Here is a 14,289-nt window from a genome sequence, read left to right on the forward strand (position 1 = left end):
ATGTAGAAATCTGAATCTTTCTAGTTAAATTGTGATATTTTTCAAATATTTGTGCTGCCACCGTTTAGAAGAGTATGGACATTTAGGTGTCTTCTCAAATGTCCTCCTCACTTTATTCAGACCATTTTTAAACGGTCCTTTTGGAAATAAAATGTTGTCCATTCTGAGTTTACATCAACAAATAGCTCAGGCGCAACAGCTTCAACATATCCCAGCCTACCAAACTGCAAATTTTAGTTTCGCGTTTTGCTTCAGATTTTGGAAAAATTCTAACATGAACCCCTGTCCATGTTGGAAAACCCATAGGTGCTTCTCCCACATGTTTCCCTTTACTTTCATTCTTGTGCAGGCTTCTTTTTTCTACAAGAACCCATTTCTGTCAAAGTTTCAGATAATTTTAAACTTTTTTCCTTAGAAAGACTTAATATAGGTATAAATCAAATCTCTAATGCTGTCAGGAAGTTACAAATATGAACCAGACCTGTCAGTTGCTAACAACACTTTTCTGCTGTCATTTGTTCCATTATAACATAGCAACACTTTTGTAGTTGTCTATCATGGCATGATTATTTTAAAAAATGTTCACATTGCAAAGAAGATTGAAGTGCCCATCAATATTTTACAATGTATGCAAGTCAAAATGGGGTCTAGGTTTGAAGGCTCATGTTTTTACTTTAATAACTGTAAATATTTAGGGTGCGCTTCCAAGAGGATGTGACATGTGCTTCTATTTACTGTTTGTTCTTGCTTGAAACTATTTCCCCTCCTGCCATTTTACAAGACTTCATCTGTTGTATATTTAAAGATTGATTACACAACTCTGTTGTGCTAAGATGAGCAGTTTTGGAACATAAAACAAAGTAAAGGAACTCTGGTATAGAAGAGGACCTTTTCAACCTCATATTTTTCCCCCCTCTCTTCTGTTTGTTGTTTTTGCACATTGGAATCATGTATGAGTTTGGTTCTCTGTCTGCCTTGAACACCAGACCATACTGTGGCATCTAGATCAAAAATGTGTGGCATCATCAGGAGAAACAATGTTTCTTATTGGATACATTTCTAATTTGTATATTGATGTGAAATGAAGGCCAGATTTCTGTGGTAACTCAACGTAGTCATTGGGTTAGAGGTTGGGTAAATGAGCACTATCCAGAATCCAGAAGTGGAAACATAATTTCACCATAAACCAGCCATGACCAGGTTCTCCTTTATAAGGTTTTCAGTCAGGAAATTAGTCCCACTAGTTGTCAGTGGAATTCATTTCTTGACTAAAAAAGAAAAAAAAACTTTTTTCCTTGATTGAAGTCTATTAAAAAACATATCGAACTGTGACTTTTGTGTACCATTAACCCTCTATGTTCTAATATGACAGGCATAAAATGTGCACTTTAAACATTGTGTGTATTTTCCGATTCCTTTGTTCGACTTATGTGCTTTACATTTGGACAACATCTTTTAGAATAAAAAGGTGTTTCATGTAAAAATAAAAGACATTTTGAAAGTTGAGGGGTACTTAGAGAGGAATATCTGGACAGAAGAGCAAAGAGAGCACTGTCTGACGAAAGTGAATGAGCCTGGACTTGGGGGGAAAGGATTATACATGAGTGCAGAGAAAGACGGGGAAGAGTCTTCCTTTCCAAGTGGATAAATAATAAATGCAATGAGCTTACGGCCGCAGTCTAATGCAACAGATCAGGGGTCATTGTCGTGATAGCCAAGCCTCGGCTGTGTTACCATGTGTTTTGGCAGCTTTTATCTATCCCCTGCGGCTCTTTGAGAAAACTTTATTTATGCTCTGTTTTTAACTTGGAAGCCTGGAGAGAGAAGCACAACACTTTGTCATCTCGGTGGGATCACAGATGATTCAGTCACCCAAAAAAAAAAAAGAAAGCAGAGGGGAGGCTGCACAATAAAATAAACAAGTAAAGACAGGATGTGGAGCGAGAGACAGACGAGAGGAAAAATGAGGAGAAAATAGCCGGAGGATGGTTGAAGTTATAGGAGTGGGCAGCAATGCCAGATAGGGTTGGAGAAAGATGAAGAAATCTCAGATGAAGGAGGAGGGGATAAGGATGCTTTTGTTCATAATCTTTTTTGGCAAGTTCTTTTTCCTTTATAGCACCAGGTAAAGCTCTCATTTTATGAGTCTGCCTAAGTGCTATCTACACTTGTAAATAGCTTAAATTAGTCTCATAAACAAAGCCCTGCACTGATTTCATAGAACCAAAGATTGCATGAATAATACACATTGGCTTGTAAAATGATTCATATCTCTAGAACTTCCTCACAGCTTGTCATGTTGCAGCTACAACCTTCAAAGTATTATATTGGCAATTTTATTGATATATCACGAAGCACGTAATTATGAGGTAAAGATAAAAATAGGCTTGGTTTTTCTTTTTTGTTATTTTACTACAAAAAAATCTGAAACAATGTGAAATGTTTTTTGATTTAATATTTCTATTTGTAGCACCTTAATGGCTATGCATGTATGTATTTATGCTGGAAGGTGCAGCTCTTCCCCAGTCTCAAGTCTTTGGCAGCCACTAATTGGTTTCCTTTCAGCTCCATCCGTCTTCCCGTCAAATCAAGGCAGACATGTCCCATACATGACTTTCCACAAACTTTAAATGAAACTTCGTGTGGCTTTCTTTTAACATTGCCTTTCTTCTCACCACTCTTCCACAAGTGCTAGATTTGTAGAGGGCACAGCTTATAGTCCATGACAAAGGATTCTCGCAACTAAAGCCCCTTTTCCACCAGCTCTACTTCAGCAGCCCCGCTCAGCTCGGGTCTATTTCGGAGTAACTGCTTTTCCACCGGCCCAACTCGGGTCTGTATCAGAGTGACGCCTCCTGGAGGTGGGCCAGTATAGCTCTAGATCTCTCCTCTAGTTACTGTAGTCCTGTTGGCTGCTCCTTTCTCTGGCTGCTCCTTTCATTAATGCTCTCCATACCAGGCCTGAGTTTAAGTAGACTGTCTATTTAAACTCGCAAACTTCAGTGTTCTTCACAGATGAGCTTAAATTAAATTACACACAGTGTGATTTAGTAATTAGGTGATTTCTGAAGGTATTTGGTTGTTTGCTCAAATTATGAAAACCATCACTTCATTCCCTTCCACTTGCAACTATCTGATACATTGTGTGGATTTTTAACATTAAATACCTACCAAAACACAAAGATTTTCTGGTTGTAATGCAATAAAATGTAGCAAAATTTAAGGAATTTTACTACATATAATGGTATTATTTTGAGAGTCCAAGCTGTAACCCTGTGTGTTAGCAGTAAGCCACATATTTTTACATTTTCAAAGTCTTCCTTGATTATTCATCCAACACATATGAGCATTTATTATTTGAGAAAAGCTGGCATCCTGCCACAAATGGATTTAATATTAAAACATATTGCTAAAAAGAAAGCAGATAAATCAAATTCATACAATTTTTATTCATACAGGCTTTTTATGTTGAGCTACCCTCTGTTTTACAAGCTTTCTTGTTCATTCTTACACTCTATGTGCTGTTGCTTTCTTACCACTCCCTTTCTGTGTTCTGTCATCCAAGCTCTTCCCATCTCTTATTTTCTTTCTTTCTTGAGGCATGCACCATTATGTATACTCCTGTGTCGTGTTATACAAGGAAGATCCTCCCCAGACAACAGCGAGAGCAAAAAGAAATGTAACGAATCGAGGGAGGGAATAGGAAGCTGTATTTGTTTGTCATTGCACTTATCCTGTCATGTCTTACCCTGCTTACATTGGAGTGTCTCTGTGTTTGTTTTTTCCCCACAGGTGCACGTGTCTTTATCTTTGTACATATGCTTTCTCTGCATGTTTTATGTGTTTCACTTTCAAATCGTAATAAACCCTTTGCTTCCCTCTCCCCCTCGGGGTATTGCCATTTTTGGTGTTTGCTTTTCTTTGCGTTCATTTTGTCTGAAAACTGAAGTCTCTCATCCCCGTCACTTCCTTCCAGCTTCACTAATTTTCGCCCTCTCTCTCCCCTTGTGAAGAGTGTGACCTCTGCAACTTTATTCTGCCCGTCGCTGGGGACATTAGCCAGCGCAGGTCAATGAATATTGATGAGCTCACTCAGAACCCACTCAGTAAAGGCCAGACGCAGAGATGTCTACGTCCTCCGGCTACACTGCCGCTCCCAGTCCGATACACTGACAAGTGCGTTCTCTCCTCTCTCCCTTCCCTTTAGTTCCTCTGCCACTCAGGTCAAGGACTGGGATAATTGCCAAGTTGCTCAGAAAATTATCAGGCAGTTTTGTTGACAGGGGCAAAGGTTCACTTCTGTTTCACTACAAGCTTATAAGAATTCAGAAAGAAGAGTGCATTTTTGACTTGAGTTTGATTTTAACAGAACCGCATTAGCCTGCTTTTGTTATGAGATGCTTTGTTGATGTGATGGGTGTAAATAGAGATAAATGAGCCTAAATAGAGATAAATAATTTCCTGGTTCAACCTTGTTCCTGCCATGCGAATAGAAGATCTGAGATAAACCTCTGTTATATCTGCTATAAATGTCGGTTTATATTCAGTTAAAATACAAGGTTTTTGCTATTTGCAGCTTTTTCACACTAGTATTTTAGAATATTTATTCATGCAACATCTATGTATGAATTCAAATTATTTTTTTAAAGGGCTTTGAAATGACATTTGTTGTGAATTGACGCTATATAAATAAACTGAATTGAACATCTTTCTGCACTGTTGCACACTGAAGGGCCTAAGCTTTCATGATAAATACAGTCCAGTCACTTCTTGTGGGCTGCATCACTGTTCTGTCTCCAGCCCAGTCAGCTGTCCTGGATAACTGACCCAAGAGTGCAATAAATATTGGTGTATATGTGTCAGTGGAGCTTAAGAGGGAGTGAAGACTATTTCAGAAACCTACCTAGGTTCCTGAAAAGCTTCCTGCAGTGAAAACGCACCATATTTCTATAATTTATGTTGAACTGCAATAAACAGGAACTGAAGTTTTCTTATTAATGTTTGGGTCATGGAAGATGACCAGAAAGAACATATGGCGTGTGATGTTTTTTTTGTTTGTTTGTTTTTTTTCCTGTTGGTCTTTCAGTCTCTGTGGGAAAATGTCTGCACTGAAAATTGCTGTGGAATGCATCTACTGCTTCCTGACCTTCTTCTGATGTTAGCTCCCCCTCATAAATTTACATAATAGCTTTAAATATTTTATTAGGCCTTTCTAAACTCTGTTTAGGCTTCTGAAATGTGCTTTAGGTGCGTAGGTAATAAAAGACACAGACAGAAGTCACAGTTTGATGAATTGCAGAAAATATGTGGGAGTTGCAGAAGGTAAAATGCCTCATCTTATTGGTGTAGAAATGTTTGCCTACAGTGCTTACATATAACTGTGTCAGATATTTTGTTCCACATATGGCACTAGATATTTTATTAATTGTGGTGCATTTACTGTTCACGCAGATTGTCAGAATTAGTGAAGTTTCCAGTAAAGGAGTGCTTCCAAACATTAATCCAAGCAAACTACCGTAAGCTTTTTTGAAATTTGGTCCAGACTGATTCAGTCCTTGGCAGTTGCTGTAAACCATAATAGGTTAATTTAAAGGAAAACACTCCAAATTTAGTACAGTCAGGAAAGGCTTTCAGCCACTTTAGACAGCATCCATGTAAGAACAGACTTATTTTTCTGCTTTAGTAGATGACCTTAAAACACCTCAGGAGGGATGGTGGAAAAGCTAGAGAAACTGTCAGACCAAAGGTTTGTATCACTGTGAGATTTTCACAGTAGAATATACCTTAATACTAACTCATGGCTTTACAATAATACATATAACCTTATCCAATTGCTTTAGTTTAGTGCTGTTGAGTTGATTTGATTATTACATGGCATGCCGTAGTTTTTGTTTCATTACTCTATGCTTCAAACAGCCAGAGGACCAAAGGCTTTCCAGCACTTAGTTTGGAATCTCGGTCTTCTAATTATTGGAACGATATGTTGAAACATTTATGATTACTGAAACCATAACTTGTTAGATTTTTGGTATGCCTGTTTCATCTGTAGTTCATGCCCTCTCTTTGATAGCCTCTCTTTAAAGTGCACTTTGTGGCCTAGAGTCTTTCATATAATAGTGCAAAGACCAAAATGCATCTTAGTTTTTGTATGTTGGAACCCATGTCTTTTTTTTCTGCTTTTATTTGTTTGTTTTGTTTGTTTGCATTCTTTTGTTTGGGTTGAAGTTGAAATTAATAAATTTTGTATTCTGACATTTACCAGTATCTATTAGAAAAGCCACAGTTCCCAAAAACTGAGCAAAAACCAAATTAGGAAGAGTTTAATTAACCAGTCTTAATAAACATGTCAATCGAAAATTTACATTATACATCAACTTTAACGTTAAGCTTTTACTTTTAGTATATTTTAATGAGCTTATGGCCTGCAAATTTGGCACAGATTAAGGGATATACAAATTCCTGTCTCTCAGCCAATTTCCAGCTACTTTAGCTTTGCCTCTTCTGAACGTAATGGCAAACCATCAGTGACAGCAGGATTTAAAAGTAAATAAATAGATTATTTACAAAGAACTGTCCCCAAAGATCATAAATATGTGCCTTACATCTGTTTAAGCTTTCAAAGCAGGTTCTTGCTTATGATGCTTACCCATCCAGACACAGACTATTGTTGGTATTCATTCCCCTAGTGTGTGTCAAGAATTATCTACAATTTTACCTTCATGTGTCACATGTACATGAAAGCTGTTGAAATTTAAAAGAGCTTAGCTGAGCTCATTGAAGTTTCAGTATTCATCCTGAGAGAGCCTACTTTTCAAGAAAACACTGCGATATGGGAGAAATTATTTTTCTGCATTTTACTAAAGTTCTTGCATTCACTTGATTCTTTCCAAGTCTGTGTCAAACTGTTTACCTACATTAATTATCCTCATTACGCTTTGGTGGTTGTGTGCATTTTCTCTAAATAAACTAATAATCTCCTTCCATGTTAAAGCAGTCAAAGCAATGTGGAAGTGTACTAATCTATAATCTATCGGACTTCAAGCAATTGGATAATAATAAAAATGTTGTTTCATATGACCTTGTTAAATGTAGTTAAATGAATATGAAATATCAGGCTAGATGTGTTTGTGTGCACTACTGAGATCTCACCTTCAATCTATATCCCCATCTATCTCACACATACCCATGACGACACTAAAATTACTTTATAAAACATGTAATTCTTGTGTAACTCTTCCTCCACATCTGTACAAGCACATTCACTGTGTCTTTGTATGTAATAATAAACAACAAACTAGGTCAATTGATTTTTTTTCCACATGCACAAAGAGATTGTGTTAAAGGTCTGTGCCTTTGCTTTTGAGAATCAACCATTTTTACAGTAATCATATTTAACACTCCAGCTCTTGTGTCTAGTTTCTTTTTTTTATCTTTGTGTTCTAAAAAAGATGCCAAAGATCAATGAAGTGGCTACTGGTTACTGTTTTTCAATATTTTTTTTTACTTCACCCATTTTTAGTGCACTTAAGGCATTTTTCTGCCCACCTTTGGCTCTCCTTGTTCCTTTTCATCCTTCGGCTGAAAGCAGGGTTAACTTTAGTCATAGTGGAAAAGCATGAAGTAGTAGATTTAATTTACAAGCATCGTTTTCAGGGTCAGCACAGTAAATAAAATGGGTTTCATCCTTTTTGTTCAACTTTCCTTTCATGTCTGTCTCCATGCTCTGTTTGTTAACCTTCAGTCTAGCTGAAGTTTGTTAGTTTAAAATGTAATGTTGTGTTTCCCTGTCTGAGCAAGCATGTTTTTTTTTTTTATGTGTTTGGTATCACAATACGTTAGCAATATTGTATCTGAATGAACCATAGGATGTTTTGAAAAATGAGAACAAATTGTTTAAACTATTTGCGGAACACTATGCAAAGAAAAAGGGAACAAACTTCCTATGCCAGTTACAAAGCAAGGTGGAGGCGGTGTGAAAAAGAAAATACTGAAATTTCAATAGTCTGATACACATCCAGTCTTCCGCCTGATTAAAATGCAAACTTACGTTATGAAAGCTGTATAACAAAATTCATACAAACCTTTCTGAACTGAATGCTAGAAGATACAACGCAATAATGCCTAAAATCTCCACAATGCAACACAATACCTAAAACCAAGTACCAAACATCATGTCAAGTCATAAAAGGAAAGAAGTTCCTATTTGTAGTATCTATATCTGAGCTCAAGTAATCAGCAATCCAGTCAAATGACTTTTAGAATCCACTGAGTTCACTGTTGCTAAGCCATGCCACAGTAAGGTTTCCCTATGCAGTTGAAGCAAAAGCTTAACAATGTCTTCCGTGTGAAAAATACTTAAGTCACACTTTGCAGTAGCCATAGCAGGGAGGAATTATGTTGAGAAGTCAATATTTGTGACTAGTCAAACAAAATAATATTGGTTGAAAAAGTAATTCTGCAAATTTATCAGTAAAACCGATTCATCTTGAGATATAGTCTTAAAAGGTTATAGAAACAAATATTGTTGCTTTCAAAAAATTCAGCAAAGTTTTTGGAAGCACCAAATATCCAGATCTGGTTACACATGTAGACTGATAAATTGTAAGTTATAATTCTTACTGGCAAATCAAGGTGCAGTTTTATTGTAGGCATGAAAGAACCTTATAAAAATTATAACCAACAGTGCAAGGCTCTATAGATGTATCTTGCCAAAAGGCTTCTATATTATTTTTGGAATATAAGAAGTTGAATCCAGACACTATTCTCAAGTGTAGTATAATGAAACCCAAGCCATATTATCATAATACTTTCGCTGCAGGCAATCTTGACAATAGAAATGCTATTTTATGAGAATAGTTTTTGGCAACTGGTGGCTGAGGAAGTAGCCAGGATGGACAGAAATATGAAGGTGGAAAATTATACATTAATCTTGAACATAAATATTTTTCTGAGCTCAGACTAAGGCAACAATTAAATTTTTCAGAAACCTACCTGAGTTGGTTAGAAAATTGTAAACTGAATACCAAAATGTGGCAAGCTTGTTGGTCCTTTTAAAGACTTGGATTTTTCATTCCTGCCTAAAAATTATAACAATATGTAAAACAAAACAACATTGGTCATTGCATAGATTTGAGTGTAGAATGAAAATGAGTTCATAATGACTAAAATACATGTATGTTGTGGTTTGGTGTACAAATAAGCTGAATGATTAAAAATACACCTCTGGGAAGATCTAATTTCCACTTCAAGTGTAATTATAATAATATTAGCTGCCAGTTCCTGCCCCACATCCCTTGTTCTTTTTGCCCTGCTGCACTATGTTCATTGTGCATCGCAAAAAACTGTTGAATTTAATCACCAGGCACAGGTAATTGCAGTCCTCACTTATTAAGAGAATATAAGCCTCATTTCTATGCGGTAAATGGGAGTGAATCAATTATCAGTCGACTGTAGGGGTGATCGGTTGTGTGTGTGAACTTTTATAAGAATGTTGTATTCATCTTTGTCCATTCAAAATAATGTAGCCATTAATAGTTTAATGTATCTGTAGTTGCAACAAAAACTACTGTTGCAAAGAACTTATAATTTAATGTTCTAAAAAGTAATCCCAATGTTATCCATGTTCTTAAACTTTCTAAGATAAGGAATAAGCATGGCTGTTAAAGTTAGAAAATGCTTCTGCATTAAAAGCAGGTGTTCATAAAGCAGAAAGGCGCTAACACTGATTGACATTATCAGGTTTGCAGATGACATTCACTGATAGATTTGATAGGCTTACATTAGGGCTTTTTGCAGGTAATTAAAATTCTGTTTCTGTTTCTCGTTTGACCTCCATTTTTGAAGGGTCTCAAGTTTAATCTCCGCTCGTTTATTCCCCTGCTCAACTTTATGAGGAAAATGACTCCAACACAAGATATGGATCTGTTGTGCAGCAAGTTAGTTTTGCAAAGATTTTTTACTATTAAAAAGAGAAGCACAACAAATATGGAAGCATAAATCATAAAAAAAAAAAAAAAAAAATGTTTTCTCTCCAGATATAAAACTACTGCAGGATTCACAAAGCAGTGTGCAATAAATACACTAGGAAGCAAACCTGAACATCAAGCCCAGCAAAATGGGAGCAAAATTGCATATTTTTTGAGTTGCAGGTTGCAAACCAGGTTGCAGAAGTTCTCTATTTAGTCAGTAACACATTCAGAAGTGGTCCAAGATAAAGTTGTAACTCTATTATTATTATGCTTGTCATTATTGGTGAATACCACATTTTGGTTTACAGAAGCATAGTTCAAAAACCCTGAGAACAACTTCTGATGCAAAAGTTAATAAAATGGCATTTCTAAATCAGCGTTTGTTTCTAGAGTTGTGTAGCCCATGTTGGTAACTTGGTCGAGTAGCTTTGTCATATTTGTTTTTATCCGTTTCAAACCATTCTTCTCCATCTTTCCAGTTAAAACTTTACTTTTGGGGGAATTTTTCCTCCTCATTTTGGATTGTGGGCAGCTGATTTTTGATTCTTGTTTTTGCTTTTGGACTGTGGTTATGGTGCATAACCATAGCAACAAGACAGTTTTTTTTTAACAGCCTGGAGCAGCAGAACAACATCTCAAAAGCTCAAACACCTGTACCTGTATTATTGAATTGTATGTCTAAAATCCTAAATCTCTACACCTGGTTTTGCTTTCAGGGTGTTTTTCTCTCCTCACCTTCCCCTTTTTTGTCTCCAGGTCCAGGTAGAGGATGTGGAGGATGAAGACAAACGGTATGCCCTTTTCCAGGAGATGCTGGATGGAGCGCAAAAGTGGGAGGACTTTCAGTTGCTCATGCTTCTCTTGCAAGCATGGCCACCCATGATGAAAGATGAAGTGTAAGTTTTCTTTTGTAGCATCTGCAGCTTACTGATAGTTTTCTCCACAATGGCATCAACAAATAAAAACAATGCTAAATGCATTATTGTGTGCCCAGATCTTAAAAGTGAATGTTTGGTTTTCAGAAACCATTACAACATCCAACGTTGTAACTTTGGGGAGAATAATACTAAGTGGCCATGACTTCAAAAACATCGAAAGATGAAGTAATATTATTCTTTTGTTATAATGGCACTTCTCAATGGGTTTTAAACTGTGACTTATTAAAGTTAATCTGTAAACGTGGCCAAAAATACTACCCAAAACAATAGAGGAAGCCAACCTGATCTGATAAATCTCATTTTCCAGTGAATGTAAGATGTTTATCTGGAGAGGATGCACTTAGGGATGAAGACCATCTGGCAGAGGCAGCATGTTCTCTGGCTAGGATTTTGATATAACACTTTATCACATTGGGGCATTTCTGGGCACAGCTTCACACTTCCACAAAATGTTTGAATAAAGTTTCAGCCAGAAGAGTTTCTTTTCAGGTCAGGCAAATAAAAAAGGGTGGTGTATTTTTTATACAGGTTCAAATGTTTCATTTTTCATTTCAAGATGTTTAGAAATGGCTTTATATGCAATGTTTGTTGTAGTTCTTCTTACCTAAAGCTTGCTATATTTATCCTTAGAGGGACTTACTTTGACTTTTAAATTGTAGACATTTTTGTGTTTCCAGGCCATTTTCCCTACTGTGCTTTTTAAAAGTTTAAAAACTATTTACAATAAGCTGAGTGATAGACGAGAACTGACGTTTTGAGTTGTGATTGACATGCATTCTTATAGAGCTGTACAGGCGCTATGGGTGACTGCAGCACAGAAAAAAAAGAAAAGAACTGTTGTCTACCAGCGGCAATATTTTGACAAATATTAGGCAATATAGCCGTGTCTATAATTTTGCAATAAAAACTGAAAAATGTCTACAGTAATTGTTTACACTTTGATGTCATTCAGAAAAAAGCCTCAATGTATGGGAAGGATAATTTTTCCAGGGAAACAAACCTTCATGAGGTTTTTAGTTGTTTTTTTTATTGTTTCCCAATAGATTTTGACTACTGCATGTGTCTTTTTCAGAAATGGCACGAAGTCTTTGTGAAATTTGGAGAAGTAAGGCATAAATTGTTTTTAGGTAAGATGCATATTTAGAGTACATAAGCCATCAGGTGTTTTAGTGTTTTACTCGATTCAGTTTAAAGATTATAAAGGAAAGGCACATATTGACATTTTTAATGGGCTTCTTTGGCACAATTCGTTTTCCTTTCACTGAGAGTCGGTTCTGTAATTTGTGTCTTTAATTATTCACAGACACATTGGGAACATGAAGTTGAAAAACAGAGACCATCTGAGCCTTAGCAAAAGTTGGCTCTAATATTTATAAATCCCTGATGATGAGATTGCTTGTCTCCTGCTCTGTTGTTCTCGACTAACAGCGGGCTGTGTTCTAACGAACACAGGGACAGCTCATAGTTAAGACGTCAACGTGGAGTGTCGCTCAAAAGGCTTCGATCTGCAGTTTAAGTTAGATATTTCCACATGTTGTGTTCTTTGCATCCACCTGAAGATCAAAATATTAACCTGTCAGCAGTCACTGTGGGTATAATTATTTGTAGAGTTATTAGACTCCCACTTGAAGTGAGATTTTTGAAAGTCTGCCAACATTTCTAAATTCAGCCTATTCTGACATTCAGAGCAACTTTGCTGTGTAAGTTCAACTTGCTGTTATCTTCAATCTTTGTTGTAGATGCCTGAAAAAACAGCATATTCACCTCAGTTTTCTTTTCAGTAGCTTATTATGCCTTGTGTACTTTTTTTATTATTTGAACACATCAGAGACACAGAAAACAACAAACTGGGTTGCCTTCTCTTAGTAACTATTTACACACTAAAAAGTGATGTTAGTGTAACCTGACAACGTTTACATATGGTGTGTTCAAAGATTTGAAAAAGGTGGGATTTCTCGATTCCAACCAGTTGATCCCTGATAAACTGATTAACCGTCAAAGCCAGTGGTTTGATAACTGGTTGTTTATTAACATGTATGGAAGCTTTTGTTTTTTTGAGGGGGATTTTTACATTCAGACATTTAATATTTGCGTTACACTGCGCTGCAGGGATGAATCTGTACAGGTCTTAAGAACTTTTTTATTATCAGCCTTCAGCTTTCAGCACAGCAAGTTCTGTCTTTAGTACACTCCAGTTGATAAAGGCTGCAGAAGGTCCTTTGGATGGGGCCATAAGTTTTGACAGTGGATGCCCATATACGCTGTAATTCCTTCACCAGAGCTGCAGGTGAACCCCCTGATTTCCTGAAAGGGTAGTAGGTCACTTAAAAAGCTCATACTGTGGAAATAGCCCATTAGATGGAGAATCAATTCCTCCTAGCACTCACGAATGGAGACAAATTGTTCTGCCTGACTCCAGCTTCTGTGCTGAGCTTTTTATAAAAGAAGTTGGAGAGATAGGATTAGGTTTAGACAACACAGCTGCACTCCGCCTTTGACTGGGGCGCCTTTGACTTTTAGCGCGTTATAACCATCAGACTGCTGAGGCTGTCATGATCACTTCTTCTAACCTCAGTTTTGTCGCTGCCCTGTCAGATGTAAATAAAACATCAAGCTGATTATGTGTTTAAGAATTCATTTAAAAACCAGTGATGCTTTCACACTGAATGAAACATGGTGTGTGTGGTTAGAGTCAGGATTTTCTTCAGTGCGACTACAGAAGGCTGTTGTTTGGATGCTGAATTAAGAGCAGAGCTTATCCTTTGCTTTGTCCACAATCTTTGAGTCATGATTCAAAACATGGATTGAGGCTGGCTGTGACTCACATTGCGCCTTGTGACAGATTTGGCAAGAGCACAGACACTAGCAGTGTCATGCTGCAGCACCCTTCTCCTGTTTGTTATTTTAAAGCTCAGAGTGTTGTGTGGCAGCACCATGAGTGGACTCTGTTTGTTCCCATGGCCGCCTCATACAGAGGTGAAACAACATCTCAGGGCAAGAAACTCGGGATCTTGGATGGAGAGATGCTTTTTTTTTACTAAATGATGCTCTCAAAAGCCCTACTTGTTTTTGTCATCATAGCCCACACTTGTTTTTGCATGGTTGTACTTTATGCTTCGTTTTTGAGGAAAATAATTAAGCAGACAGATCTGATAATGGATTTTAACCCTCGAAGGATTTAGTTTTTCATCAAACACTGATAAAGTACTTCATTAAACAATAAAGTTGGTGCAACAATTTGCTAAAATTTTATATGGGTAGATTTTAATAAATATCTGTGAGTAGAAATAAGGAAAGCTTTATTATTTAAAGCCATAGCAGGATTACTTCTACTGCAAACCTGCAATTTCAAAAGGTAATTCAAAGATTTTTAAGGAAAGAAA

At 36.7% G+C, this 14,289-nt stretch overlaps 1 protein-coding gene across 2 annotated transcripts in view; it reads left to right on the top strand.

Annotated features, from left to right (window-relative positions):
- Positions 1–14,289, top strand: part of nbas (NBAS subunit of NRZ tethering complex) — a 166,723-nt gene that overhangs the window by 131,164 nt on the left and 21,270 nt on the right. For both annotated transcript variants that reach the window (XM_032585504.1, XM_032585505.1), the window contains one exon: positions 10,725–10,864. In XM_032585504.1, the coding sequence (XP_032441395.1) occupies positions 10,725–10,864 (140 nt within the window). The remainder of the gene's footprint in view (positions 1–10,724; positions 10,865–14,289) is intronic.

Source organism: Xiphophorus hellerii, chromosome 15 (assembly GCF_003331165.1).
Source record: "Xiphophorus hellerii strain 12219 chromosome 15, Xiphophorus_hellerii-4.1, whole genome shotgun sequence".
Lineage (NCBI taxonomy): Eukaryota > Metazoa > Chordata > Actinopteri > Cyprinodontiformes > Poeciliidae > Xiphophorus > Xiphophorus hellerii.